At 34.6% G+C, this 27,720-nt stretch overlaps 2 protein-coding genes across 8 annotated transcripts in view; one reads left to right on the top strand and one right to left on the bottom strand.

The window, feature by feature from the left end:
* The window catches only part of ANKIB1 (ankyrin repeat and IBR domain containing 1), a 206,799-nt gene that overhangs the window by 34,818 nt on the left and 144,261 nt on the right, over positions 1-27,720 (top strand). The window lies entirely within an intron of this gene.
* Positions 13,691-27,720, bottom strand: part of KRIT1 (KRIT1 ankyrin repeat containing) — a 32,233-nt gene continuing 18,203 nt past the window's right edge. For 6 of the 7 annotated variants that reach the window (XM_031454877.2, XM_064487582.1, XM_064487579.1 and 3 more), the window contains 7 exons: positions 26,300-26,456; positions 25,365-25,516; positions 19,984-20,150; positions 19,265-19,352; positions 18,586-18,792; positions 14,424-14,540; positions 13,691-14,103 (listed from right to left, as the gene is read on the bottom strand). In XM_031454877.2, coding sequence (XP_031310737.1) covers positions 14,035-14,103; positions 14,424-14,540; positions 18,586-18,792; positions 19,265-19,352; positions 19,984-20,150; positions 25,365-25,516; positions 26,300-26,456 — 957 coding nt within the window. In that variant the 3' untranslated portion in view covers positions 13,691-14,034. The remainder of the gene's footprint in view (positions 14,104-14,423; positions 14,541-18,585; positions 18,793-19,264; positions 19,353-19,983; positions 20,151-25,364; positions 25,517-26,299; positions 26,457-27,720) is intronic. The other variant, XM_064487583.1, reaches the window with a different exon arrangement.

Below are 27,720 nucleotides of genomic sequence, written 5' to 3'. Positions count from 1 at the left end.
ATCTTATTTAATTTTTTCTCATATGCTAGTCAGTTGTTTCCAACAATTTATTGATTAGGTCCTTCACCGATTGCTAATGTTACCTCAATCATATATTGTATATATGTGGGATCTGTTTCTGGACTTTTAGTTTTATTCCTTTATCTGTCTAAGTTTGCATCAATACCACATGGTTTTTATGATTATAACTTTATAATAATAAACCTTGATATCTAGTAGAGGAAGTCCTTTCACATTATTATTTGTCTTCAAATCTATGGTGGTTATTTTCAATCCTTTACCTAGCAAGATCAACTTCAGAATCAGTGTGTCAAGTTCCACAAAATATTTTGCTTGCATTTCAGTAAGAACTGAATTAAATTTGTAAATTAATTTGAGAAAGAAGTGATATATTTATGATTTTGCATCCTCCTATTTAATAACATAGTGTTATGTCTCTTGCTGAGGGGAATGGTATCTCTTTCTGTATCATTTTTTTAGTTTTTAAAATATTAATATATGGAAACATTACTAATTTTTGCATGTTGATTTTTGTATCTAGCAATCTGACTGTCCTCTCTTATTAGTCCTGATAAATTTATACATTCTCCTGGATTTTCTGTAAAGACAATAGTATAAATATTGGCAGTTTTTCTTCCTTCTTATCCAGTTCTCTGACTCTTGTTTATTTTTATGGTACTGCATTTGTTAAGCCCTTCAGCACCATGTGAAATAGGAGGAATGACAGCAGTTAACTGTCTTATTTCTTTAATCTGATAATATGGCATATTACATTTTAATTATAATATTCTCTATTTATCTTTAATTTTTTGACGTTTTAATTATAATGTCTTGGTGCACTCTTCTTTGGGTTAATCCTGAACGGGACTCTCTGAGTTCCTAGACTTGGGTGGCTATTTCCTTCCCCAGGTTAGAGAAGTTTTCAGCTATAACCTTTTCAAATATTTTCTTGGGCCTTTTGTCTCTTCTCCTTCTGGGACCCCAATAATGAGAATGTTAGTGTGCTTTATATTGTCCCAGAAGTCTCTTAAACTGTCTTCATTAATTTTCATTCTTTTCTTCTTTTTTTCTGTTCTGCTGTGATTTCCACTACCTGTGTTCTAGCTCACTGATTCGCTTTTCTGCCTCTAGTGTATCATTCATTTCAGTAATTATATTCTTTAACTTTGTTTAGTTGTCCTTTATACTTTCTAACTCCTTGTTATAAACTTCGCTCTGTGGATCTATTCTCCTCCCGAGCTTGCTGATCATCTTCACAGTCATTACTCTGAACTCTTTCTTGGGTAGATTGCCTATTTGCTCATTACTTATTTCTTCTTCTGGGATTTTATCTTGTGCCTTTGCCTGGAGCACACTCCTCTGCTACCTCATTTTGTCTAAATTTCTATTTGCATATTTTTGTAGGTTAGTTACATTTATCCACCTTGGAGAAGTGGCCCTCTGTAGGACATGTCCTATGTGTCCCAGCACTGTACTCCCCTCTCTCACCCAGGGTCCTGTAGCCAGCTGGTCCAAGGATAGATTCCGGCCTGTGTTTGTGGACTTGTTTCGTAGGTTGTGAGATCAAAGTTTTCTAGTTTCTCATGTCTGCCACCTGGTGGGTGAGGCTGGACTAGTGGCTGGTGCAGGCTTCCTTGTGTGAGGGGCTGGTGCCTGCCCACTGGTGGATGAAGCTGGGCCTTGGCCTTCTGGTGAGCAGGGCCTTCTGGTGAGCAGGGCTATGTCTAACGGTGTGTCTAGAGGCAGCTGTGGGGTCGGCCTTAGGCAGTGTCTGCTGATGAGTGAGGATCTATCCCAACCTAGTTAGTTGTTTGGCTAGAGGCGTCCTAAAGGAGCCTAAAGGCTATGGGGTGGGGCTAAGTCTCCAAGCTCCTGTCCAAGGAAGATGTCAGCCTCCGGAAAACAGTTCATTCAGATGAACACCCCCTAATGTCCGCCACCACATCCATGCCCCCAGGGTGAGACATAGTCACCCCACGCCTCCCCAGGAGACCCCCAAACTCAGCAGGTAGGTCTGGCCTAAGCTCCTGTGAAGTTACTGCTTTTGTCCTTGGTCTCAGTGAGCATGAGATTTTCTGTGGGATCCTTAAATGTACAGTCTCTAATTCCCCTAGTCCTGCAGAGCTCCTACAATCAAGCCCAGCTGGCCTTCAAAGCCCAACACTCTGAGGATTCCTCTTCCTGGTGTCAGACCCCTGGGCTGGGGAGCCTGGTATGGGACTCAGAACTCTCACTCTCATGGGAGAACCTCTGCAATATAATTATTCTCCAGTTTGTAGGTCGCCCACCCTGGGGGTATGGGACATAATTATACCAAGAGTCCGCCCCTCCTACCTATCTCATCATGGTTTCTGCTTTAAGTTTTTAGCTACAGAAGAACCTTTCTGGTAGTTTCTAGTCTTTTTTATTGAGTTGTTCTACAGTTAGTCGTGGTCTTGGTGAGTCTGTGAGAGGAGATGAGCTCCAGCTCCTTCTACTCTATCATCTTGAAAGGAAGTCCTATGCATATTACATTAATAGATTTTCTGTATTAAACATGTGGCATTTCTTGGATATATCAAACTTGGTCATGATATGTTGCTTTTTAATTATTTCTGAATTAAATGTAACGTTTACTCGGAATTTTTATGCCTATGTTATTAGTAATTTTGCTAATAATTTTCCTTTTCTCTACTGTTCTTACCCAATTTTACTGTCAAGGAAGGTTATACTACACTTGTAAAATGAGCTGGGTAACATCCTAATTACCTATTTCTTGAAGCATTTTACATTTATGGGCATCTGAAGCATCTGTAAAATTTGCTTTTTGATGTCTTATTAATTTGATTTATTACTGGTGTGTCCAATTTTTTTTTCTTCCTCTTGAGACATGTGGGGAAGTAATGGCTTTCTCCTGGCTTCAGGTTCCCATGTGGAAGGATGTGTAATGCTGTTGGCCTTGAGCCTCATCTCCATTATGTAATCTCTACACAGGAGTCTTGGATGACTGATCAGCTCAGCTTTTTGGGGCTCCCTCCTTCGGGTCTTTCCACCTGCAAGATCTGTGTTCTAGTTAGTTGCCTTCCATAGAATAAGAGGGCTGCATACTTGATGGGGAAGCCAAGGTTGTCCAACTGTGTGATGGCATAGTAATTATGTCAAATTCAATGACGAATTATTATAAGTCCACTTAGCTGTAGATCAAAGCCATTCTCTCTAAACTGCTTTATTAGTAATAAATATGATATTTTGACTCCCTTCTATCTGATTATATTTAATGATAAAGAACTTGGAGGGGAAGAAAGGGTGTTATTCTTTGGTCACAATTTGCTACACCTGGTGCATTGCTGGAACACTTTGAAAAATAAATACCAGTGGAGAAATTAAGTCTCTGGAGTGGTGAGATCTCATGGTTTATAACCTTATAGAGTTTTGACCTGGGCATTTTGTCACAGCCCAGATTGTGCAGTTGGCTTTTGTGGGGTTGCCTTCTTCAGGTAGCTTTAGCCCTAGGACTTCAGTAAGCATGGCATACATGGGATTATGATCTTGATGGGTCACTATGGTGTATGGTAGTTTTATCCCCAGGTGTTTGGTGGTTTTCTTGTAAAAGGGATTTGTTTTTGTTTTTATTGTGGTAAAATATACATAAAATTATCATTGTAACCATTTTACAAGTATATAGTTAGTAGCTTTAGGTACATTCACATTACTGTGTAACAAAAGGGCTGGTTTTAAAAGACACAGAATTAAAGAAGGGCTATTCTTGTCTCCTTGTGTGGATACCAAAGATTGGCCATGAACCCAGTTTGAAGTGGTTCTGGAGGAGAGACACTGAGTCAGAGATCTGTGTGTGTGTATACACACACTCACACACACATATACATACATACATATCAGGGAGATAGAACAACCCAAAGGAAGAATAGATGCTGGAGAAGCAACTGTGGTTTTCCTTTCTTATAGATAAACAGTGATGACATCATACTTATTTAAAAAAAAAACAAAAAAAATTGAGACCTTTCATTATTGTCCAGTATGGTAGCTACTAACCACATGTGGCTATTTCAATTTAAATTTGTTTAAATTCCAATATAGCTCCTCAGTCATACTAGCCACATTTCAAGTGCTAAGAAGCCACACTTGGCTGTTGACTACCTTATTGAACAGTACAGATATGAAATATTTACTTCATTACAGAATATAAATTGTAGTTAACATACCATGATTTGAAATCAAATATTTGAAAAGTTTATCTTTCATGCCTGAAAAATATTCCATTGAAGGATATGCCATCAAATAATTCCCATCAACATTTTTAAGGCTGATAACACACAACTAAAAAGCACTCTAAAAATGTATACAAGATGGTCTCCCCTCATTCTCACAAGCACTGCGAGCTTAATTTAAAAACAAATATTACCAATGTGATAAACAAAAATAGATCCCACCTGTTTTCCTAAATATTGAACAACCACCCAATGTAATTTGTTACATATCTGAAAGGCATGGGCATTCAGGGAGCCACAGCACGTTTTTATATCGTGCAGCATCGATAAATTGTTTCCTAGAGTGTGAAAAAAATGGCCACTGAACAGAGGCTAAAGTAACGTGGGACAGGATGCACACACGCTAGCGGTGGGTATCCCTGGGGCACGGAGAAAAGGGAGGACATGCAGAGCTGCAGGTGTTAAAGGGAAATGGAAGGAGGAGAAAACCTGGGTTTGGCTTAGAGGGTCTCCGAAGTAAGTCAGAGCTTGGCGTCACCTGGAGTCTTCCCGCAGCTAGTCGCGCGCGGGAGGGGTAGCATTCAACGACTCCAGCGATGGCGGCGGCCTGCTGACCCGTGCTGGCGCGACCCTGAGCCGGCGGCGAGTGGCCGGGGGCCGGGGCTCCGTCGCGCGCCAGCGCGTTTGTGAGCTGGCCCCCGGTCACACTAGGACACCTGGGGGGAGGCCCAGGCCTCCATTCAATTCGCCAGGAGGGACGCGCGCCGGCCGCCGTGTACAGAGTAGAGAACGCGCGTCTGGGTCTTTGGTTTAGCATTGAATCTCCCAGGGAGATCCAGTTTATGATTTAATTTGTCGGGGGCGGCCGGACATCTGATTCTAACGAGCACCCAGGATGGACAGCCACTGGCCAGGGCTCTGGGCCTCGGAGGCTCCCACCACGCTAATCAGCCCGAGTCTGACTTCATGGATAGTCGTGCTCCGAGGTGCTTCTACCGAACTTGGTTTTCCTGCCTGCGGCGTGAACAGCAGTCGATACAGGCGCAGTGAAAATAGCATTTAGTGATGTGGAGGACCACCTCATTTGGTTCGACCAAACCGCCTCTTGGAGTCCAACCTCTTTTGTCTGGGTTACTCCTGGGACATTCTTCAGGCCCGCCCGGGCCCCCAGACCAAGAACCAGGCTGAATGAAGGTGAGAAACCGGAGCTCAGAAATAACTGAGCCCGTTTATCTCTTGGAGGTGGCGGCTGCACCTCTATTTAAAGGGATGCTCGAGACAATGAGGAGTTTGATCAGGAGGCGGGTTTGCCTTTGAAGTTGCCAAGAAGAGTACTGGGGAATAAGTGTAGGCAGGAGAGGTGGCTGAGCTTTGACAAAGCTCCTGGGGTGACTGTGACATCCCTTCTCCCATCATCTAAACAGCAGGACAAGGAAAAGTTACAATAGTCTAGTCCTAGCCTAAATAAACAAAACAGTGTTTATGAAAAATACAGGAAGGAAAATTAAGAAAAAACAGGAAGTATTTGTAGAAAATGAGGATATAATTAAAGAACAAAATGATAGAGCTTTTAGAAAGGGAAATAGAAAACTTAAAAAGGATCTTCCTTGGCTTACTAATAGAAATATTTAAAATGTTACAAAATTGAGTAAACCAAGTGTTTTACCATAATTGAAATAAAGTATTCTAAAAATGCCACTTGCATTCATAAATTTTGGTGAACACCATCACATCACATTAAACACACATAAAAGTTATGTTTAAAATGTCCTTTAACTGCCAGTTTAACAAGAAACCTTCAAAGAGTTATCCATAGACTCATGTCAAAGGCTTACCTTTCATTTGCAAGGTCCCTGGTCTGCAGAGTAGGGCACTTCCCCCTCAGCCTGGATGCTGCTGCCTTGGTGAATAGCCATAGCCCTTCTGGTTATCAGGGTGGTTGGCCCACAGCTTTTCCCATAGTTTCCCAACCCCTCCCGTCACCACCAAATTCCAGTTTGGAATTTAAAGTTGGATAATGAATGCAATTAACTTGCTAGAAATTTATGAAAAGCAGTGAGGGTCCTTTTTATATAATAGTTCTAAATGTGTAGCCTTTTAGTATGCTATTTTGTGGGTTGGATTTGCAAGCTGTCATTTTCTAATGAGTTAAGAACTTGGTGACTAATTGGAAAAACATAATTTGCAGGTGTTCCAGAAGCCGGTGGGTTTTAAAGTTGAGATATAATTGACATATATAACATTGTTAGTTTCTGGTGTACAAAATGATTCAGTATTTGTATATGTTGCAAAATGATAATAAGTCTAGTTAACATGTCACTTACGTAGTTACAGAATTTTTTTCTTGGGATGAGAACTTGTAAGATCTAGTCCTTCAGCAACTTTCAAATATATAATACAGTATTATTAACTATAGCTGCCATGCTGTACATTATATCTACAGGACTTTATGCTTTAACAGGAAGTTTTTACCATTTGACCCATTTCACACACACACACACACCCCCCATTCCCTGCCTCTGGCAACCACTAATCTGTTCTTTGCATCTGTTAGTTCAGATTTTTTAAGATTCCACATATAAGTGAGATCATGTGGAATTTGTCTTTCTCCGGCTTATTTCACTTAGCATAATGCCTTCAAGTATCATCCATGTTGTCGCAAATAGCAAGTTTTTTTTTTTTTTGGCTGAGAAATATTCCATTGTGTGTGTATGCCTGTATGTATGATTTTTTTTGGTGTCAAATTCAATAAAAAATCATCAAGACCAGTGACAAAGAAGCTTACCCAATGTACTTTTATCTAGGGATTTTATGGTTTCAGATCTTAAGTTAAAGTCTTTAATCTATTTTGAGTTAGTTTTTGTGTACGGTGTAAGATAGTGGTCCAGTTTCATTGTTTTGCATATAGTTGTCCATTTTTCCCAACACCATTTATTGAAGAGGCTGTCCTTTCCCTACTGTATATTCTTGGCTCCTCTGTCACAGGTTAACTGGTCATATATGTATGAGTTTATTTCTGGGCTCTCTGTTCTATTCCACTGATCTATGTGTTTGTTTTTATGTCCATACCATACAGTTGGAAATTATAATTTCCTAGTGTCCAGAAGTCTGGTTTTTATTTGTTTGTCTCATCAAGGGTATTAAAAACTGCTACTTAATATATTTATCTTATTTACTCAGCATAAAATAGAGGTGATAAAGCTTTTTAATCTTAATATTAAAATTTATATTATCTTTGGTCTTCAGAATAGAGGTCATTTTCTTATCCTTCTCCTCTCCCAGCCATCACTTTTCTTTTAGGGAGCTGAAATACTAAGTTTTTGATTTGTGATTTAAACTCCACATTAGAAAGCAGATTGGGATTATCTCTACCTAAGAATTGTCTCAAATTTTATTCAGAACTTGAAAATAAGTTTCAAAAACTTATTTTTTAAATGGTAACTCCTATAATAGTGTTTAGTCCATCTTGGAAAATTTCTATTTCTATATATTTCCTCATTTATACAATAATGTAAGTGATAAATGATATCTTTTTCATTCATTTCAATGACTGATTATGACTAAGAGGGAAAACTAATTGCCACTTTATGTATTGTATGCCACTTTATGTCTTGCCTTTAAACTGTTACACAACATAAAATAATAAGTGGTGTGTGAACATCCATATACTTTAAGATACTAAGTAATTTAACAAGTAAGCCAAAGTCCAGATAAAATTAATTAAAATCCAACTTTTAACTATATACAGTAAATTATTTGAGTGAAATGGCTGAAAAAAAATTAAAACTCCAGATTTGTCTTTTCTTCTACCTAATGGTTATATGTACAAAATTAAATTCAATATTAATTGAAAGCAAACAATCCAGAAAGAAAAATGATGCACATTTGACTTAAGTGAAAAATTTATCCATTTTTCTATTTGCATATGACCTGCTATTTTAGATTCTTTCCCTTTCACTGTCCTACTGATATATATTCAGTAAATACAAACAAGTATCATCAGCATCTGTAAAATATAGCTTGGAAGGCATGTTACTAAAACATCATATAGCATATTCCAAAAGTCAACAACAGTTCACTGACAACTGCTTTGAGATTATGTGTTATTTGCTCATATAATTGAGTTAATGGCATTACTACATGATCCTATAATAACTAAAGCATTTGGTATGCTCTGGCAGAGACTTATTTTAAAAGCAATTGCCTTGGGTATATATTATTTTTAACTGTACAATTTTCTTCCAGTTTTACAGTAATATTAGAGAACTATTACTTTTTCCCTTGTTGAACTGCAGCACAAATGGTTTACTCCCTTGGCAAGTAGGGGAAACTGTACCAGTAAAGCACACAAACGAGAAAGTGGGGGTAGTGGACTCCTTGGACAGTCCTCAATGTGGGATTATCAGGTCAAGGGGAGTAAACATTTTCCAGATGGCTGTACTAGAAGACTAAGCCAATTTCAGTACTATCAAAATATATTCTCATATGTTGTCTTTGTCCTGTGCCGTCATTGATTTTTCTTAATGTAATTAGTTACTATTTCATACAATTTTCACTATTTTAATAAGGTTGTTTTGCATTTTTGTTAGCAAAAATTTGTATTCTCCCACTTTTTAGTTATCTGCATTTCTGAACATATAACCTGTGAATCTTCTTTTACCACTCATTGGAATTTGAATACTGATTTATATTTCCATTAAATACACATATTTTTGATAAATTTTCAGCACTTGTATAGCAAGTTGATTCTTTCATGTACTTTTAAAATTTATGTAAAGTTTTTTTGATGTACAGTTTTGTGAGATTTGACAAATACACTGAGTATCTATCAATCATAACAAGAACATAGGACTGTTCTTTTACTCCCCCAAATTCTTTTATGCTGCCCCTTCATATTCTCACATCCCCTCCCCACCATCCATCCTTAACTTCTGATAATCATTATTTGCTTTCTGACTGTATAGTTTTGCCTCTTCCAGTATGTCATCTAAATGGAATACTATGGTATGTAACTTTTTGAGTCTGGCTTTCAGTTACCATAGTGCATTTTAAGTTCATCCACATTGTTCATCAATAGTTTATTCTTTTTTGTTGCTGAGTAGTACTCCATCATATGGATGTATCTAAGTTTGTTTATTCACTCACCCATTGGAGGATATTTGGGATGTTTCCACTTTGGGGCTGTTATGAATTATGAAAAAATAAAAGATGTATCCTATAAACATTTGCATGCAAATTTTTGTGTGAGCATAAGTTTTTGTTTCTTGAATAAATACCTAGGAGTGGAATGACTGGGTCCTATGCGGTGTATATTTAACTTATAAAAAACTACCAGACTGTTTTCCAAAATGATTGTGCCACTTTTGCATTTCTAATAGCTGTATAGGAATTCCAGTTGCTCTAAATTCCCTGATTCTTTTGCGTTCCTTTTTATTGTGTATATTTAAATGCATTTTAAACACCTATCTCTCATGATACCCATTAAAAAAAAATCCATAAATGAATGTGCTCTCTACCAGTAAAATAGATTATAGTCTGTTTTTCTCTAGTGATATTAAAGACTCTTTTAATATTTAATTTTTGCCCATATGAAATTTATTGATACGCAGTATACAGGATGGTGCCATACTGATACCCATGTGCCTAAAAAAATGCTTTGTGGGTTGCCCTACCTTTGTCCATTTCTTAAATCTTTGGCTTGCATCTCTGCTCTCATCCTGGGTAGCTTTAAATCTTTTTCTGGAGTTTCAACTGTCACTCCTGCAGAGCCTTCTGAGCTTCAGGCCAGGATATCTCCACATGTATATCCCTTAGGCACCAGGAACCCAATACATTTTTTCAAATCCTCCTCCTCCCTTCCTATCTTAAGCATATACAGTACCATTTTTCCAGTTGCCCAGGACAGAAAGAGGGAAATCATTTGTGATTCTTATTCTTTCCTAATTCCTCATGTCCAAAACATTAATCCATTTCTTTCCATATACCTTCTTGCTCAGACCTCTTCAAGCCCTTCTGTACACTGGCCCAGAGTGATCTTTCAACCCACAAATCTGACCTAGTCAAGTCCAAAAGGCTCCAATGGCTTATCAACAGGGAGCACAACATCCTTCAAGAGTTGGTCTTTTTTTGGGGGGGGGGGGGATGTTAAACCTCTGAGCTACCTCTCCTTTACCTGACTAACGTTTGAATTCAGAAGCCAGATTACCAGATTTTGAATTCTGATTCCGCCACTTGTTTTGTGATCTTAGACAAAAAACATAACCTCTGCATATAAGATTGTACTCAAGTTACATAATATAATAAAACAAAAACCTTTACATCACTGTTTTAGGAAGTTTAGCTGCTAAGCTTTTTAAAAGATAGAAAACAAATATCTTGTTACGTTTTCATTACAATTATACATCATGTTTCTGATTCACTTATATCTGGATCCAGACCGCCTTGTTAAGAATCTCAGCTCCACTGTTTAGTAGCTATGTTCTTTGGCAAGCTACTTAACTCTCCCCATTTCATCTGTTATATGGGAATAATAGTAACTGCCTCAAAGTAATTGTTTTAAGGATTAAATATATCTAAAAGTGCTACAAACAATGCCAGCCATATAGTAAGCACCATTTTTATGTATTAGTCATTATTTAACTAATGGGGAAGTAAGTCCTAATTTCCTGCTCATCCTTGGTGCCTTGCCAGTGAATTCTGAACAACCAGCACTGTCTCCTATCATAAAGAATTCGCACAATGTACTGAAATTGTTTTTCTCATCTATACCCTAAGATGTCCAAAAGATAGTTCTTTGCCTGAAGCACTCTGGTTTCTGAGAACCCCCAGGGCTTATTCCTCTTTTGCTTTTCAGTCTGCCTATCCCTGCCTCTCCAAATACCAGAAATGACCCTAGAGGCATTCTGGCCTTATGAAGACAAATGTTAAATGGGAATCATACCATCACAGATAGATTTTTTTGAGGAAATATTTTTTGCATGTACTCAAACCAGTTTAATTTCTTGATCAGTTTCCTACACACACAGTACAGCAAAAACAATTTAAATTTTTCCCATTTTCATTTTACTGATACTATTCTCATTGGAAGTGTCTTTTTCTACATAAATTATAAAGTAAGGAATTAATTAATCAACTGGTGTTTTGGGCATGTATCAAATTCTTCCAATTACATTTTTTGTCATTAAGTTCCTCAGGATCATATTAAAATCTAAATTTTATTTATGTAATTCCATTAAATTTGGTCAAGAACTGTGGGAAGCTTTACTTTGTTAAATATTTCTATCAAGTCTAATTTTTCTAGGGTCAATTTTGGCAGCTTTTAATCTTACAAGATCTGGTTCTTCAGGAAATTTTCCTTTTCCTAATGCAGTTATCGCGCATAGCGTTATCTGTTCTGATTTTATTTCTACAATGGAAGTTCATTTGTTGTGATTTGGAAAAACAACTGTTTGAATTCACCTCTTAGCTAAAAATGAGGACACTGTCATTCTTCTCATCAATTCTCCAACCATAACATTTCACCTCACTTCCTTTCCCCTCAGCTGTCTTCATATCATTCATTCCTGCTTGCTCCTCAGATGCCAGCTCAAGTAGCAACGGCTCCAGGAAGCCTCTCCTGATCTCTAAGACCGTGTCAGGTTTCCCTCTTTATGCTTAGATAGTACATTTTATTTTTCTTTCATCACAGTTTATAAATATATAAACTTACTTCCATAAGCACTTATATTTGCCTCATTAAACTTGCTCCTTGAAGGCAGGGACTTTATTTTTCTTACCACCAGATACCTGGCACATAAAAGGCACTCAAATTTATTAAAAGAATGATGAAAAGGAAAATGTTATCTTATCTTTTATCCCCAGTGCTCATATGATGCCTGCACAATCCTAGGCACTCGTTAAAAGCTGTCTGCATTTCCCCCTTATTGTTTATTTCTGGTCTGTTATGGTCTGATGAATTTTTTTTCAATACTTAATTTTGAAAATTAACTTTATAATGCTATAAATTTTTAAGCTTTTAGCAGCCATACTACTCTAATAGCTTTTTCTTCCCTTCTCTCAGGGCTACTATATTGTACGACTCCAGCAGGGCACACTTCATTCTACGGAGCAGGGAGTTGTTTGATGCATCATTGCATCCTCACCTCCCTCTGTGAAGTGAAAAGCATTCAGCTGTTTTCTAGTTAAAATTGGTTATAACAGCAGTTCTAAACCCTAAGCTATACATCAAAATCACATGGGATACTTTAAAAACAGAAATGCTTGGGCCCCACCCTTTAATTTTAATTACTGAGTCATAAACTATGAAAACTCCCCTCATGACTGCAGAGCCAGGGTTGGGAAACACTGGGTTGGAGTATAGGATAAGCGTGGGAGAAATGGTTAGAAATCAATCTGGATAAGCAGGTTAGTGTATTCAATACTAACGAACTGGAATTTAACTTTAGATGCAGTGAGGAGAGTTTTCAGAGCATAATGAAATAATCACATCCTTGAGAAGGGTTAACTTGGCACCCGCGTGGCAGATAGGTGGTTAGGGTATAGAGCCTGAGTTGAGGGAGCCAGAAGCCACAATGAGCCCAAGAACAGATGGCGAAGACTTGAACTAGGGTGGCTGCAATGCAAACAGGGAGGAAGGGAATAGGAAAGACTCACAAGACATTTGACAGAGCTTGATTAAGTGGAATGTGTGGGGTGATTAAAGGGGAAGTTACAGACCACTCCAAGATTTATTTCCAGGCTAACCAACTGTATGCAATTTGATAATGCCATTTACCAAACAGAGAATACAAGGATAAGGATAGAATGGAGCAAGCAGAGGAAACAAATTCTGTTTCCAGCTATGATGAAACAGATGTTCCTTGTATATGTGGAGTTAGAATGGTAGGAAATTGGAAATTAAGATCTAGAGTTCAGAAGAGAGGTTGAAGCTGAAATTTTAGGTTTGGGAGTCTATAGGATATTTGGTAACAGTCAAGGCCACTGGAATGGATGAAACTGAACAGAGTACTATCTTTGTAGAATCAAAAGTGCTTAGATCAGAATTAAAGATAAATCAGGCTTTTTCATTACTTAACCACATAGTCTTAATTTTAATAAAGCTCAGCAGACCACCATTAAGAATACTGCAGAAGCAAATGTGAAGAATAGATGATGATATATAAAAATTATCTGCAATCTGTAGGGTAATTTTAAATAAGATTATTGTATCTCTGAACTTACTTAGAACTCATCACTCTATTAACTTGGAAAGACTAATTTAATTCCTAAGCTTATTAAACAGCAGACTAATCAAGTTAGCCCCTCGTATGACATCAGTACTCCCCTAAATAAAACAACCAGATATTCGGTGATCTACTTCTTACAATGTAAAGGCAATATAAATACATCAAAATAAAGTGTTATATATGCTTTAAGTGGAAAACACATTTTCTTTATTCAAATCATGTTGACTCTCAGTGTATTTTGAAATAACAGAAAGTTGCAGCAAAGCTATATTTTAATTTCATCATATTCCACTCTAAATTCTTTACCATTTATCAAAAATAACTTTTTATAAAGCTTACTATTTTGTCTAATATTATACAGACTATCAATCTACACCTTTTTGTGTGTTTCTCTTAAAAATTAGATTAGCTTATGAAGATATTATATAAAACTAATTGGTATATTACACACCAAACATAAGTACAGATTCTGTACAATGTGATAGTATACACATACATCACGAGAGACTAAATACCTTGTTAAAAGTAACAGTTTAAGAAATCTTTCATGGAAAAAATCTACGTTACAAAATGTGTTGGCTTAAGTATCAGTTGCTTTCCTCTCACGAATTTCTTTCGGTGGGCATTAACTGTCCATTTAGTTTCATTAGTAGTTTTACCACAAGGCCAGCCTACAAAGTAAAATATATGTTGACAATAAATATGAAATATGTAACAATGTGTAAACGACATACATGTCAGTGGGCAGTTCTCTATTTGAAAAGGAGCTTTTCACTGTTATAAGACTGCAGTAAATTATTCAGGTAAGTTTCTGGCTTTGTTTGCTTAGGAAAGGCCTGCCTTTTTCCCTTGGTCTTAAATATGTTAATTTGATATAGAGGTTTTCCTTGAAGTAAAATGGATTGTCATTAAAAAAAAAAAGAAAGAAAGAACATTACTAATACAGTAGAGTTTACGACTAGAAGTCCAGAATAATTGATTAGGTACTTACCTGTTTTGTGTGTACTATAAAGCTCATTTTATTTTCCATACTGTGGATCTGAAAACATGTATCAGCCTCTCCCAACTGCCACATAAAACAGCCATACTTAAGACTGATGAGTAAAGCCTGCAACATAATTAGAAATCGTTATATTGAAATATTTATTAAAAACATGTATCTTCTCTTACTATCTACACTTATCTAGTCAGGTCTAAAACATAAGTGGTTTTGAAAGTTAAAAGAAAACCTGTTCAGAGAGCCCACACTAACTTCATACAGCCTGCAGTCAGAGCCATATATATGGTAGACTGTCAGGAAACTTCCTTGAGCAATGATGTTCTTTGTATCAGAATGATAAAAAATTTTAAAGATGCCCATTCTGTGCTATTTATATGTATATATGCATGCACAAGTGCACATACATACACACAGACACAAATGTGCACACAGGAATATTACTCAGCCATGAGAAGTAAGGAAATCCTGTCATTTGCAACAACATGAATGGAACTTGAGGGCACATGCTAAGTGAAAAAAGTCAGGCAAAGAAAGACAAATACCATAGGATATCACTTATATGTGCAATCTAAAAAAGCCAAACTCATAGAAACAGAGTAGAATGGTGGTTCCCAGGGGCTGGTGGGTGAGGGATTCAAGGAGATGTTGGTCAAAGTAGTACAAACTTTCAGCTATAAGATGAATAAGTTCTCGGGATCTAATGTGGGACATGGTGATTATAGTTAGTAATGTTATATGTTTGACAGTTGCTAAGAAACTAGATCTTAAAAGTTCTCAACAGAAAAAAGAAATTGTAATTTAGTGATAGAGGTGCTAGCTAATGCCATGTGGTAATCATTTTGAATTATGTAAGTGTATACACTGTATACCTTAACCTTAACCAATGCTAAGGGGGCAGGCAGGGGAAGATGTCCATTCTATCAGTGATTTTCAAGAAAATTAAGTGTATTACAAGTTTTTACTTTCTGCATATAAAAAACAGTTCCTTTTGCTGTATTCAAAAGTGTCTGCATTGTATGTAAGCAAACAGACAAGTCTCTGGTGAGCATATGGAACTGGCTGAGCTGTATTTTCTCATGGGCAACTTTCATTATTCCAAAGAGAAACAAAATATAGAACTCTGGTGAGCATATGGAACTGGCTGAGCTGTATTTTCTCATGGGCAACTTTCATTATTCCAAAGAGAAACAAAATATAGAACGTAGAAGTAACTGAGATTAAACACACACACACACACACACCCCACACACACAGCTGTATTCTATGGTTTTTCCTGAGATTTAATCTCTGAGGCTAGTATACCCTATGTAGAGTTTTAATGCAAATGAAGGCATTTTTGCAGATGAAGATATTAAGCAAGCTTGTCAAATTCAACCCTAGCAGATCCTGGTCAATCAAAAACAACTGAGGACAAGCTGATTGTTTCCATCTTTGATGGTTTCAAAATGTATTTATCTTAGAGCTTTTATAGGTGCCAGAAATTTATCAGTTACAGAGTACTAGGTAATGATTATGTGGACAGAAAACATCGTTACCCTTGGTTTCAATTACCTTTTTATATACACAATGATGGCAGTTCTATTTATATTTCTATAAACTGAACATCTTATCCAGAAAAAAGCAGACTCTTAGTAATATTATCATCCTCTGCCTGCTACTGCTATCTCACTTACTCAACTCCTGGACTTAGAGTATTATTCTTAATATGAAATGTTGTATTACTGAACCATCATTTGAATACTATATAAAACTTTTTATTGTTGCCTAAACTTGGAATGCTACCAAAAGTCAAACATAAAATACAGTTTAGAGGGGGGAGGGTATAGCCCAAGTGGTAGAGCACATGCTTAGCATGCAGGAGGTTCTGGGTTCAAGTCTCAGTATCTCCTCTAAAAATAAATAAACCTAATTACCTCCCTCCACCCTGCCAAAATAAAATAATTAAATAATACAACAAAAAATAAATAAAATATTAAAAAAAAAATAAAATAAAATAAAATAAAATAAAACACAGTTTAGAGAAAAGGTTCAGTGTTAACACCCCACAATAGCACCATCCACTTAATGAAGAAGAATTTGCAGATATAGGTATAAAATGCTCTGAAACAGCAGAGGAAAAACTTCTTGAAATGACGAGGGGAATTTCTCCTTCATTTCCTTTGACAAACAGTACAATAGGAATAGAAAAAGTGGTTACAAGATAATAAGAACAGCCTATTTTTTTTTGTGAGTAAAAGAGTCTAAATAGAAAATGATAAGCAAATGACTCAAATGCAAGCTGATACCAGAGACTTCAAAAAATCAAGTTCAAAGTCAATTACTGAAGTATGCCCTATGTCCCTGCATATTCTTTATCTCCATTCACAGGCATATCCAACAGCATGATTAAATATCTTCTGCCCATAATGATGATACTGAGTTATCAAGAAATGACTAAACTATGGGTTACTTTCAGAAGTTATGTGATAACATAATATAGTTACAAAAACGATGAAAATAAAAATTAGATTTATGGTAAAATTTTCTAATTAAAATGCTTTTTTAAATGCATAAACTTAGTTATTACTTTAACTGATTTGGAAAATGGTCTATTCTAGACAAATCTGAATGAATAAAATAGAGTTTTATTAGCTTCCTATTACTAACTAGAAAGTTGTTCATCCTGTGAAATGTGTTAAATATGCTAAAAGTAATTGATAATCCCATACTTTTATTATAGTGACTTTGGCTAGATAAAGGAACACAATACAGTAATAAGCCTTTTATTGAAAAGCTTGAAGTGTTCTAACAGGTATTCACAATCCCATGCACATTTCATCCTGCCCTGCAAAATATTCTTACAACTAATTCTCATTTTCAAAATGAACCATCTGTTGTCAAATATATTTCCTTTTTTAATTCTGTATTTTTCCACTTAAATCTAATTTATTTTTAAAATAGGTAATATAGTCACAGTTTAATTTTTTTTAAGTTGCAAAATGCTATATAATGAAAAATGTCCCTTCTCTTATTTCCAGTTACATGGTTCCCCCCTCTAAAGGCTTTAAGAGACTTCTTATGCATAGAAAAGCAATATGTATTTATGTAAATGTAGTCTTCACTTCCCCCAATTTTGAGGTATAATTGACATATATATTATATATTAGATAACAGTATGATTCAACATTTGTATATACTGCAAAATGATCACTTCAGTAAGTATCCTCAACATTCATCAGCATATGTAGTTAACAAAGTAATTTTTCTTGTGATGAATAATTTTAAGATCTACTTTCTTAGCAACTTTTAAATATGCATTACAGTTATATTAACTATGGTCTCCATGCTCTATAGTATATCCCTGTGACTTATTTATTTTACAGCTATAAGTTTGTACCTTTTGACTCCCTTCACCCATTTCGCCTACCTCCCAACTACCTGCCTCTGGCAACCAATCTGTTCTTTGCATCTATGAGCTTGTTTCTGTTTTTTTGTTTGTTTATTTGTTTGTTTTTTAAAGATTCCACATATAAGAGAGATTATATGGTATTTGTCTTTGACTTATTTCACATAGCATAATACCCTCAAAGTCCACCCATGTTGTTGCAAATGGTAAGACTTCATTCTTTTTAGTGGCTGAATAATATTCCTCTGTGTGTGTGTGTGTGTGTGTGTGTGTGTGTGTGTGTGTGTGTGTGTGTATCTATCACATTTTCTTTATTCATCCACTGATGGACATTTAAGTTGTTTTGATATCTTGGTCACTGTAAATATGTTGCAATGAACATGGAGGTGCATATATCTTGTTGAGTTAGTGTTTTTGTTTTCTTTGGATAAATACCCATTTCCACCCATTTTTATATTAATGGTAGCATTTACATATGGTTCAGCATCTGTTTTTTTCTCCAAATATACCTTAGAGATCATCCTACACAAAAATATGCTTCATTCTTCTATATGGCTACAAGGTATTTCAATGTGGAAAGGTACTATAATTAACATGTTAACTCCCTATTGATAATCATTTCATTTTCACCCCCTATTCTTTGCCATTATAAATGAAATTATAATGAACAGTCCTCTATTTATGTCATTTCTAGAGTTTTCATGTAGGCTATTACTGTTATTTTAAATATTATATAATGTGACTAGTCAGAAACAGCTGAAAATCTACCTTAGTTTCCATGTTGAGAAGATGAAGTCCTTTTATATTCACGCCTACGTACACAGGGATGACTTTATGATTACTGGGGCTTGCCTTTGTAAATATCTGTCCTGTGAAAAAAGCTGCTCCATATGTAGGAATTTCCCAACAGTTCTGTAAGAACATGCGCTGAAGGTGATGCATTTCTTTACTGACACCTTCACTTGTACTAAGATTCTAAAAACAAATAAAGTAAAATAAAGAGATGTGAAAGGAAAATGTCCCTTTGATAATCCAAAAAGGTCAACTAAGCAGTTTCTAAAATCAAGGTTACCCCAAAGAAGAATAAAATTGTTCCACACTGTCCCAAGAGCAATTTCTCTTTTGAGATCTTACATTAAAAAAAGAAAGGAAAAAATATCAAGGTCTAAAAATATTGTCTGTCTAGTCTATTACATTTTTAAGTGCCTCATGAATAGATAATAATTATTTCATGTTTTCACAGTATCCAGCATATAGAAGGTATTCAGTAAAAGATTCTACATTATTAAAAAGAAAAATATCTTGCTACTTTCCTTTTCAGGCATGCAAACTAGAAGATCCACTTTTTATTTCAGGACTATAAATTTAATATAGTTTTGTTTAAAACATATTAATACTAACAAAATTTCAAATAGGCTATAAAACGTCTTTTTATTTAACAGCTTACCTTGTATTCATGAAGTATTCGGTTTGTCCAGTGAGGTGCCTTACTTTTCAGTTTGGTAATGGGTACAATGGATTTTAGATTTTCTTCACTGTAAGCAAATATGCCAACATCTTTTAAATAAATCATCTTTAGTAGCTTAAGTAATGTAATCACTTAGATATAAAATGGCATGATTTTTGAACTGAAAAATACTGTATTGTAAAATATCAGAGAACTCTAAGCATTTTAAGTAAAGTCACCATCCTAACATTGTTCAGTTTAGAGAAATATTTCTTGTTTCAGAAACCACAAAATATTTTTGAAAATTGAAAACTACAATAAACAAACTTTAAATGTGCTAAAACCTCAGTATTTTCTCTCAACATGAAACATGAACTAGTTTTTGTGGTGAGATTCTGAAATGCATCTGCCTTAACATTTTTTTTCTGCTACTTATCCAAGTCAGGTTTTTAGTAAACTTATTTAAATAAAGCATATAGTAAAGAAAGATAAAGTTAACAAGTATAAGGCATATCAAACTATAGTCAAATGTAAGAAAAATAACTGGAGAGAGTATAACTTAAAGAATGCTTTACCGTAGTTTCCCACCCCCCATTCCATGCCTTATATTTAAATCCAAAGCATTGTCTAAATATTTCTTTATAACATATTTCTAAATGTTCTTGGTTAAACTGAATCTTCAGTGTAGCACAGGACCACAAATTGTATTAAATACTTACTTTAGGAAACCTTGCTTGTGTTTCTTACTCTCATAATTTCCATAAACTATTTGCAACAGTAGACTTGCCAGTGTTATCAGTTTAGCATCAGGAGCTGTGTAAAAGCCCTTCAATAAATTATATCTGGCTTCATCAAAGAGAATAAGAATAGCTAATGGGTCTTCAATCTTAAAAAAAAAAGTATAATTTGGTTATTAGGCCACAATTTCCTGTTACAAATGTACAACTATCACTAATACAGAAAAGCAAAAGCTACATATTTCCATATAAATGAGCTGTTACTGCTTTAGAGCAGAGGCTGACACATTTTTTCTGTTAACACCAAGTCAGTAATATTTTAAGCTTTGTGAGTCATATAGTTTCTGTCGAAACTACTAAACTCTGCTATTGTAGCACAAAAGCAGCCAAAGACAATACATCAACAAATTGGTGTGGTACACTTCTACTAAAACTTTTTATATTGATACTGAAAACTGAACTTCATAAAATGTTCACATGACATGAAATAATATTCTTTTGAATTTTCTCAATCATTAACAGCTTCCAGGATATATAAAAATAGGCAACAGGTCATATATGGCAACAGGCCACAGTTTGCTAACCTCTGATTTACAGTCCACTAAAATTATAATCAGTTTATCGATATAAGTATGGATAATTTGTAGCACAATTTCACTTAAATTCTTTATATTCCTCAAACATTTTTCTATTTTCTATGCTTCACACAATATAGTAGTGAACTCCAAAATAGAGAAAAGGAAGTGTGTCAATTCCCAGAAGGTACATGAAGTTTGAAAAAAGCTTAACATTTTTTATTCGACTAAAAAATACTTTGCACTTTCAAATAACACTAAAGGAGCACACAAGTTTTTTTAAGTTTTAAAAACTTTAAAGTTTCACTTTATCTGATAAGATTAACAAAGATTGAAAAATGCTAACCTACAGAATATACTTCTACTTGGAAAAAATCACTAATTATAGAGTTTCTGAATGAATACTTAAAGCATTTCCAAATATGATTCAAAATGACCCAAATTCCTTATGATAAAAATTATTCTTGACATACTAACTAAAATCATATAGTACTCCATATAATATTAAAAAAATTGAAACAAAATTTCACAGGGAAAAAGGGGATTGTTCTAGATTAAAAGAGACAAGAGATAGCAGTCAAATACAAAGCATGAACCTTGACTAGATCCTAAGGATGGGAGTTAGAAGAGAATTTGAAAAGTTGGGGGCAATCTGAATATGGGACTGATAGTAGATGGTATTATGAAAATATTAATTTTATTAGGTTGAAATGGTATTGTAGTACGTAGGTACATCCTTGTTCTTAGAAGATGCATGTTAGAATATATAGGGAGGAAGTACCATGATGTCTGTAGCTCAATTTTAAATGGTTCACAAAGAGGAAAGATGACGTAAATGTAGTAAAAATGTTAAGAATTACTGAATTTAATGAATGGTATAAGGTGTGACTTTTATTACTTTTTCAACTTTCCTATGGGTTTTTAATTCTCAAAATAAATGTTGAGGAAAAAATGAAAGAAAACATTTTTCTAATAAAAATTGACTTAGTGAATTTGAAGAGTTTGAGTAGAGAATAGTTATAATTCCTAATAGTGTGTTCAATGCATATCAGTCAACAATTGTTCTTTTTAAATGAAAGCAGGCTCTTTTCATCCTAAAAGAATAATCCTAATCAAAAAATGCAATTCTTCTGTGTTTCAGATGGTACAAATAGGTACTTTTCAATTTCACAATGAGTAAAGAGCACAACCACTTTATCAGATGATCATCATATTCTAATTTACCTTAAGTACTCACTAAGCCTTGCTTCTTTTTCACTTGAGCCCACTTTACATTATTTGTAATAAGCAATTAATCTAATATCCAAGTAGTAGTATTATTGCCTTTGCTCCCAGCCAACTTTTAAAATATTACTTAGGTGGAGAAGGAAGACAGACTGAGTATACTTAGATTATTGATAGATTTCATAGACCTAATATAGTTTAAGAACTGTGTAACAGAAAAATTATCATTTTAATCACTTAGGTGTACAATTTAGTGGCATTAATTACGTTCGAAACATTGTGAACCATCACCACCATTCCCACAACATTTTCATCACCCGAAAGAAACTCTGTAACCATTAAGTCCTCATTCTCTCCTCACCACCACACCTGTGGCAACCACTAATATACTTTATTAATTTGCCTGTTTATTTAACATAAGTAGAATCATACAATATTTGTCCTTTTGTGTCTAGTTTATTTTACTTAGCATGTTTTCAGCATTCATCCATTTTATGACAGGTATCAGAACTCCACTCCTCTTTATGGCTGAATAATAGTCCATTGTATGTATATACTACATTTTCTTTATCCATTTATCTATTGATAAATACTTAGTTTTTGTCCACTATTTTCGTTATTGTGAATAATGCTGTTATGAAAGTTGGCATACAGGTATATGTTTGAGTTCTTATTTTCTTCAGGTATATACCTAGGATTGCAATTGCTGGATCATATGGTATTTCTATGTCTAACTTTTTGAAGAACCACTCAACTATTTTCCACAGTGGCTGTCCAAAGTTACACTCCCACCTGAAATGTACAGGGTTCCAATTTCTCTACATCCTCATCAACGCTCATCATTCTCCTTTACAAAAGTTTATTATTATAGTCATCCTAGTAGATGTGAAGCGGTTTCTCACGGTGTTTTGATTTGCATTTCCTTAATGACTTACTATGTTGAGCGTCTTCTCATGTGTTTGTTGGCTACTTGTATATCTTTATTGGAGATATGTTACTTAAGTCCTTTACCCAATTTAATTGGGTTGTCTTTTTGTTGTTGAGTTGTAGTTCTTAATATATTTTGGATAGTAAACACTTACCAGATATATGACTTGCAAATATTTTCTCCCATTCTGTAGGTTGTCTTTTTTTTTTCTTGATAATGTCCCTTGATTTACAAATGTTTTTAATTTTGATGAAGTCCAACTTATCTGTTTTTTCTTTTGTCACTCATGTTTTTGGTATCATATCTAAAACTCCACGGCCAAATCTAAGGTCATGATATTTTTTGTTCTAAGAGTTTTATGATTTCAGCTTTAATATTTAGATTGTTGATACATTCAGTTAATCTTTGTATGTAAGTGTTAAGATCAGGGTCCAGTCTCATAATTTTGCATGTGAATTTCCAGTTGTCCCAGTATCATCTGCTGAAGAGACTATTCTTTCTTCAATGCATGAACTTAGCATCCTTGTCAAAAAGCAGTTGGCATTGATATATGTGTTTATTTCAGGACTCTTAATTGTATTCCACTGGTCTGTGTCTATCATTATACTAATATCATATTGTTTGGATTACTGTGTCTTTGTAGTAAGTAAGAAATTGGGAAATGTGAATCCCTCAACTTTATTCTTCTTTTTCAAGATTGTTTGGCTATTCAAGGCCCTCTGGGGATTGCCCTTCCCATTATAAGTCTATTGTCAGGAAACTGTGTTGTATCGGTAGATCACTTAGCTTGCATTGATATCTTAACATTAAATCTTATCCTTGAACAATTCTTGAATAATCCTTGAACATGGGATGTCTTTTCAGCTACTTAGGTCTCCTTTAATTTCCTTCAGCAATGTTTTTGTAATTTTCAGTTTACAAGTCTTACATTTCTTTTGTTCAGTTTATTCTGAGGTATTTTATTCTTTTAGAAGCTATTTTAATGGATTTCTTAATTTCCTTTTTTTGTAATGTTTGTTGCTGGTATATATTTATTCATTTATTTATTTTGGGGTGAGGGAGATAATTAGGTTTTATTTACTTATTTTAATGGAAGTACTGGGGATTGAACCCAGGACCTCATGCATGCTAAGCATGCATTCTACCACTGAGCTATACCCTCCCCATTGCTGGTATGTAACAACTGATCTTTGTGTGTTGACTTTGTACCATGCAACTTTAAGCTCTAGTAGCTTTCTTGTGGATTCTTTGGAATTTCCTATATATAGGATCATGTAAAACAGACAGTTTTACTTTTTCCCTTCCAATTTAGATGCCTTTTCTTTCTTCTTTTTTTTTTTTTTGCCAGGGGTGGTGGCAGCTAATTGCTCTGGTGAGAACTTCTATGTTCAACAGCAGTAGTGAAAGGGAGCATTCTTGTCTTGCTCCTGATCTTAAGAGGAAATTTTTCAGTCTTTCTATTGAGTATGTTAGCTGTGGGTTTTCATAAATGCCATTTATCATATTGAAGAAATTACCATTTATTCCTAGTTTTCTGAGAGTTTTATCATGAAAGGGTGTTGGATTTTGTCAAATGCCTTTCCTGTGTCAACTGAGATAATCATGTGTTTTTTTTTTCCTTCATTATATTTATGTGATTCTAAAACGTTTTTTGTGTAATCAAGATCTTTGCTTTTGGTAGACTTCCTGCAAATTATATGTAACTCCCAGCATATTTGGCTGAGAGGATCAAATCTACTTTTAGTTTGATAAGAGGGATACTAAGAATAGTCAGGCCCAAAACTGTACCAAGTTTGGACAAGGTCATTGAAATTTTCATTTGCTGAAATTTGCTTAATCTTGTCCATTTAATATTTCCTTGAAGAAAGAATGAGGAAATGCATTGTATATATATTTTTTCACCAAAGTTACGGGACCTTGGAGCTTTTCTTTCCTCCCAATATTCACAGCTACCACTGTATTTAGACTATCACCTAGTTTAACTTGTAATATCTCCCTTAGGGTTCTTCTCTGTCTATTCATCCTTCAGATGGCATTATCTCACCTCTCCTCTAACATTTACAGTAATTCAAATCCAAACATACTTTTTGGGGACAGACTTTTTAAAAAATCACAAGTAAACTTCATTCTCATTTTTTACTATCTGTATTCTTCTCTGCTGAGTCAAAACAGCTATCTATTAATTGTTGAGAGTAACTTTTTTATGTCCCCTTTGTAAATATAATCTTCTCTATCCAAAATGTATTTTTTATTCTGTTCAATGTTTGCGCCTTTGAAATTTACACAACTAATTAGCCCTTTATTGGAGTTTCTTTGACACTGTACTCCCTTTCTACTCTTAAAATTTTTTTCTGTATGATCTGTTTCCCATCTGACTGGTAATTCTCTTTAGGATGGATTCTCCATTTCTTTTCTATTCTAAGACATTGGAGGTAGACATGGAAAAACCAACCAGGGGCTTTGTAAGTAGAATGACTCAAACTCTACCACTTACAATAGTGATGTGAGGATTGAACAGAAAAATAGAAATAAACCCTCTGTAAGGAAAGAGCACAATTTCTACCTCTAGTGCTTATAACAGGAACCCAGTAGATCCTGAACATTTAAATGACTGTAAATAAGATTTTGAAGCAAACCTTTTTCTCAACTTCCAAAGGAAGTCTCACATCTCTTCTCAGGAAAAGCTGTGGTGTTTCCCTTTGGGGATCCAGATTAGTCAATTCAGCAAGTATTTCTGGCCAGTCACGAACATGTTGCAGTGGTTTATGATAAGGCTTGAGTTGGAGGCCTGAAAAACATATTTCCTTTTATAAATGATAATGTAAAAGTGAGTCAATTATATCAACACATAGAAACTTCATATTAAACTCTCTGCACTTAAGTATTAACACACACATAAGTTAAAGGTCTAGATTTAAATCAACATTGACTTTACTCAATATTACTATCCAATTTGAAATTAATTGCTTTTGTTTTTAAGAATATAAAAATTCTGAGAGTTCTTATAATGAATAAAATTCATCAAATGTATTTAGATCCTTAATTCCATGATAGCCTATTTCATTATGATACAATCAGTAGAATTTGGAGTTTAAAAAAAATACAGTTAAATCACTACATAACTAACCACAATAATCTCAGTGAAATACCTTAAGGACTTGCAATACTTTGAGAGACAAATCTATAGTGATATTAGATTAATTTTAAATAAAAAGATCTGATAGAAAACTAGTATAAAAAAAGAACAGTTTTATTATTTTGAGATGAAGTAAGCACTAAAAATAAGGGTAAGTTGGATGTACACTGTATTTAATGGTATTCAAATCAAATTCTATTGCCAAAGAAAAAATGTTTTGGGTTTTACCACTTCAAAATTGTATGAATAAAGGGGGGTGGTGAGGAAATAGAGGCTTACCTGTTTCAGCAGTCTGAACATAATTTATATAAAAAAAGAGCATTGTAGCACTTGAAAATTTAAAAGTCATTAATAACTGATCCTATACTTAAGTTTACCAACGCACTCTCAAAAAGGAATAATCAGGTTTATACAACAGAATAATAAGTTTCTTACTGAGATTTTCTGAACAGATCCAAATAGTGAAATACTGCTGTGTTTCTTGAGAGAGACGCATTCCTTCCATTATCTGTTGCACTGTGGTATTATTTCCATGCTTCAGTTCAACAGAACGGTATGATCCATCCATTCTGTATATTCTAACTTTTTCATACTAGGACAAAAAATTATAATAAATTATGCAACCTGGTTAGAAATTATATATCCCAATCCAACAAAATGCTTTAATTTCAACTTCATTTGCTTTATCATAGCTTTCTAATATAGAAAATATCAGAAAAACTGCTTCAAGTGAGAATCTTCTGGCAATATTTAAAAAAAAGTTTACTTTGATTATATTTTCTAACATGTTTTCCTCTGGATAGTTCATGGTCAAGTAAGTTTGAGAAACTAATGCTTTAAAAAAAAAATTCAACTTCAGAATCTTCTAAGAGGGCGTTTTAAAGTCATTAATGTACAATGTATATATATCATATGAGAGATAGACTTGGTTAACTAAAACTGGTGTTAGTCAAATACTTCATGTGTTCGGTGGGCCACAAATTATAATGCAGAAATGTGTACCAGCAATAATTTGTCCTAATAGGAATCTGTGATAGAAGAATTTGCAGATAAAAGTTATGGAACAATGGACCTGAAGCTAGTTTCTTTTCTCCAGTTCAGAAAATCCCAGAGAAAAATGATATTCTCTATACATTTTTATTATGGAAAGTAACTGATGCCTCCAAACAACTTCCAGGACAGTTTAGTTTGGATAAAAGTACCCTAATTCCTCTTATCTTAATACATTCAGATATGAAAATTACGTGAGAAATAAAAATGTGTTTTAACTATATGATCAGAAAATAAATCGCAATGAAGTATATGTTACATAAGGGTACCCGTACCACTTATCTTTCCTTGCTCATGGAATAGTGTTTTGACAAAATGTGTATGAATGTTTGTGTGAGTACTTTTCTTTAAAGGCAGAAGTCATGTATTTATTATTTATCACATATCACTTAATTTACCAGCATTTCATGGTGGTAAATTTACAAAAATACTCAACAAACACTTATTGTCTAATTGATGGAAATGTCTGGAAAGGCTCAGACATATGGGTTATACCTGTTGGTATCAAACTTTTATCCTTTATCAGTTGGTATAAATTCTTTTATCTGATTTGCAGTTTTCAAACAATTTTTAGAATAATAGTTTTATTGTCACTATAACTTTCAGGCATAACTCAGTTTTTTCTAATTGTTAATTATTCTCTATCTTAATGTCACTGCTAATTATTTTGGACATAATTAGATGAAAAGGCCAGGCTGAATTGGCAGAATAAAAGAGCTAGGAAATCTCCAATTTTAACCCATTCACTTTCTTGAGGAAAATGAATCTGTAATAGATAAGTAACCTGCTGAAACTCAATTACTAAA

The sequence above is a fragment of the Camelus dromedarius genome, chromosome 7 (assembly GCF_036321535.1).
Source record: "Camelus dromedarius isolate mCamDro1 chromosome 7, mCamDro1.pat, whole genome shotgun sequence".
Classification (NCBI taxonomy): Eukaryota; Metazoa; Chordata; class Mammalia; order Artiodactyla; family Camelidae; genus Camelus; species Camelus dromedarius.
The sequence above is the reverse complement of the archived record's forward strand: the minus strand, read 5'-3'. Positions and strand labels throughout refer to the sequence as shown.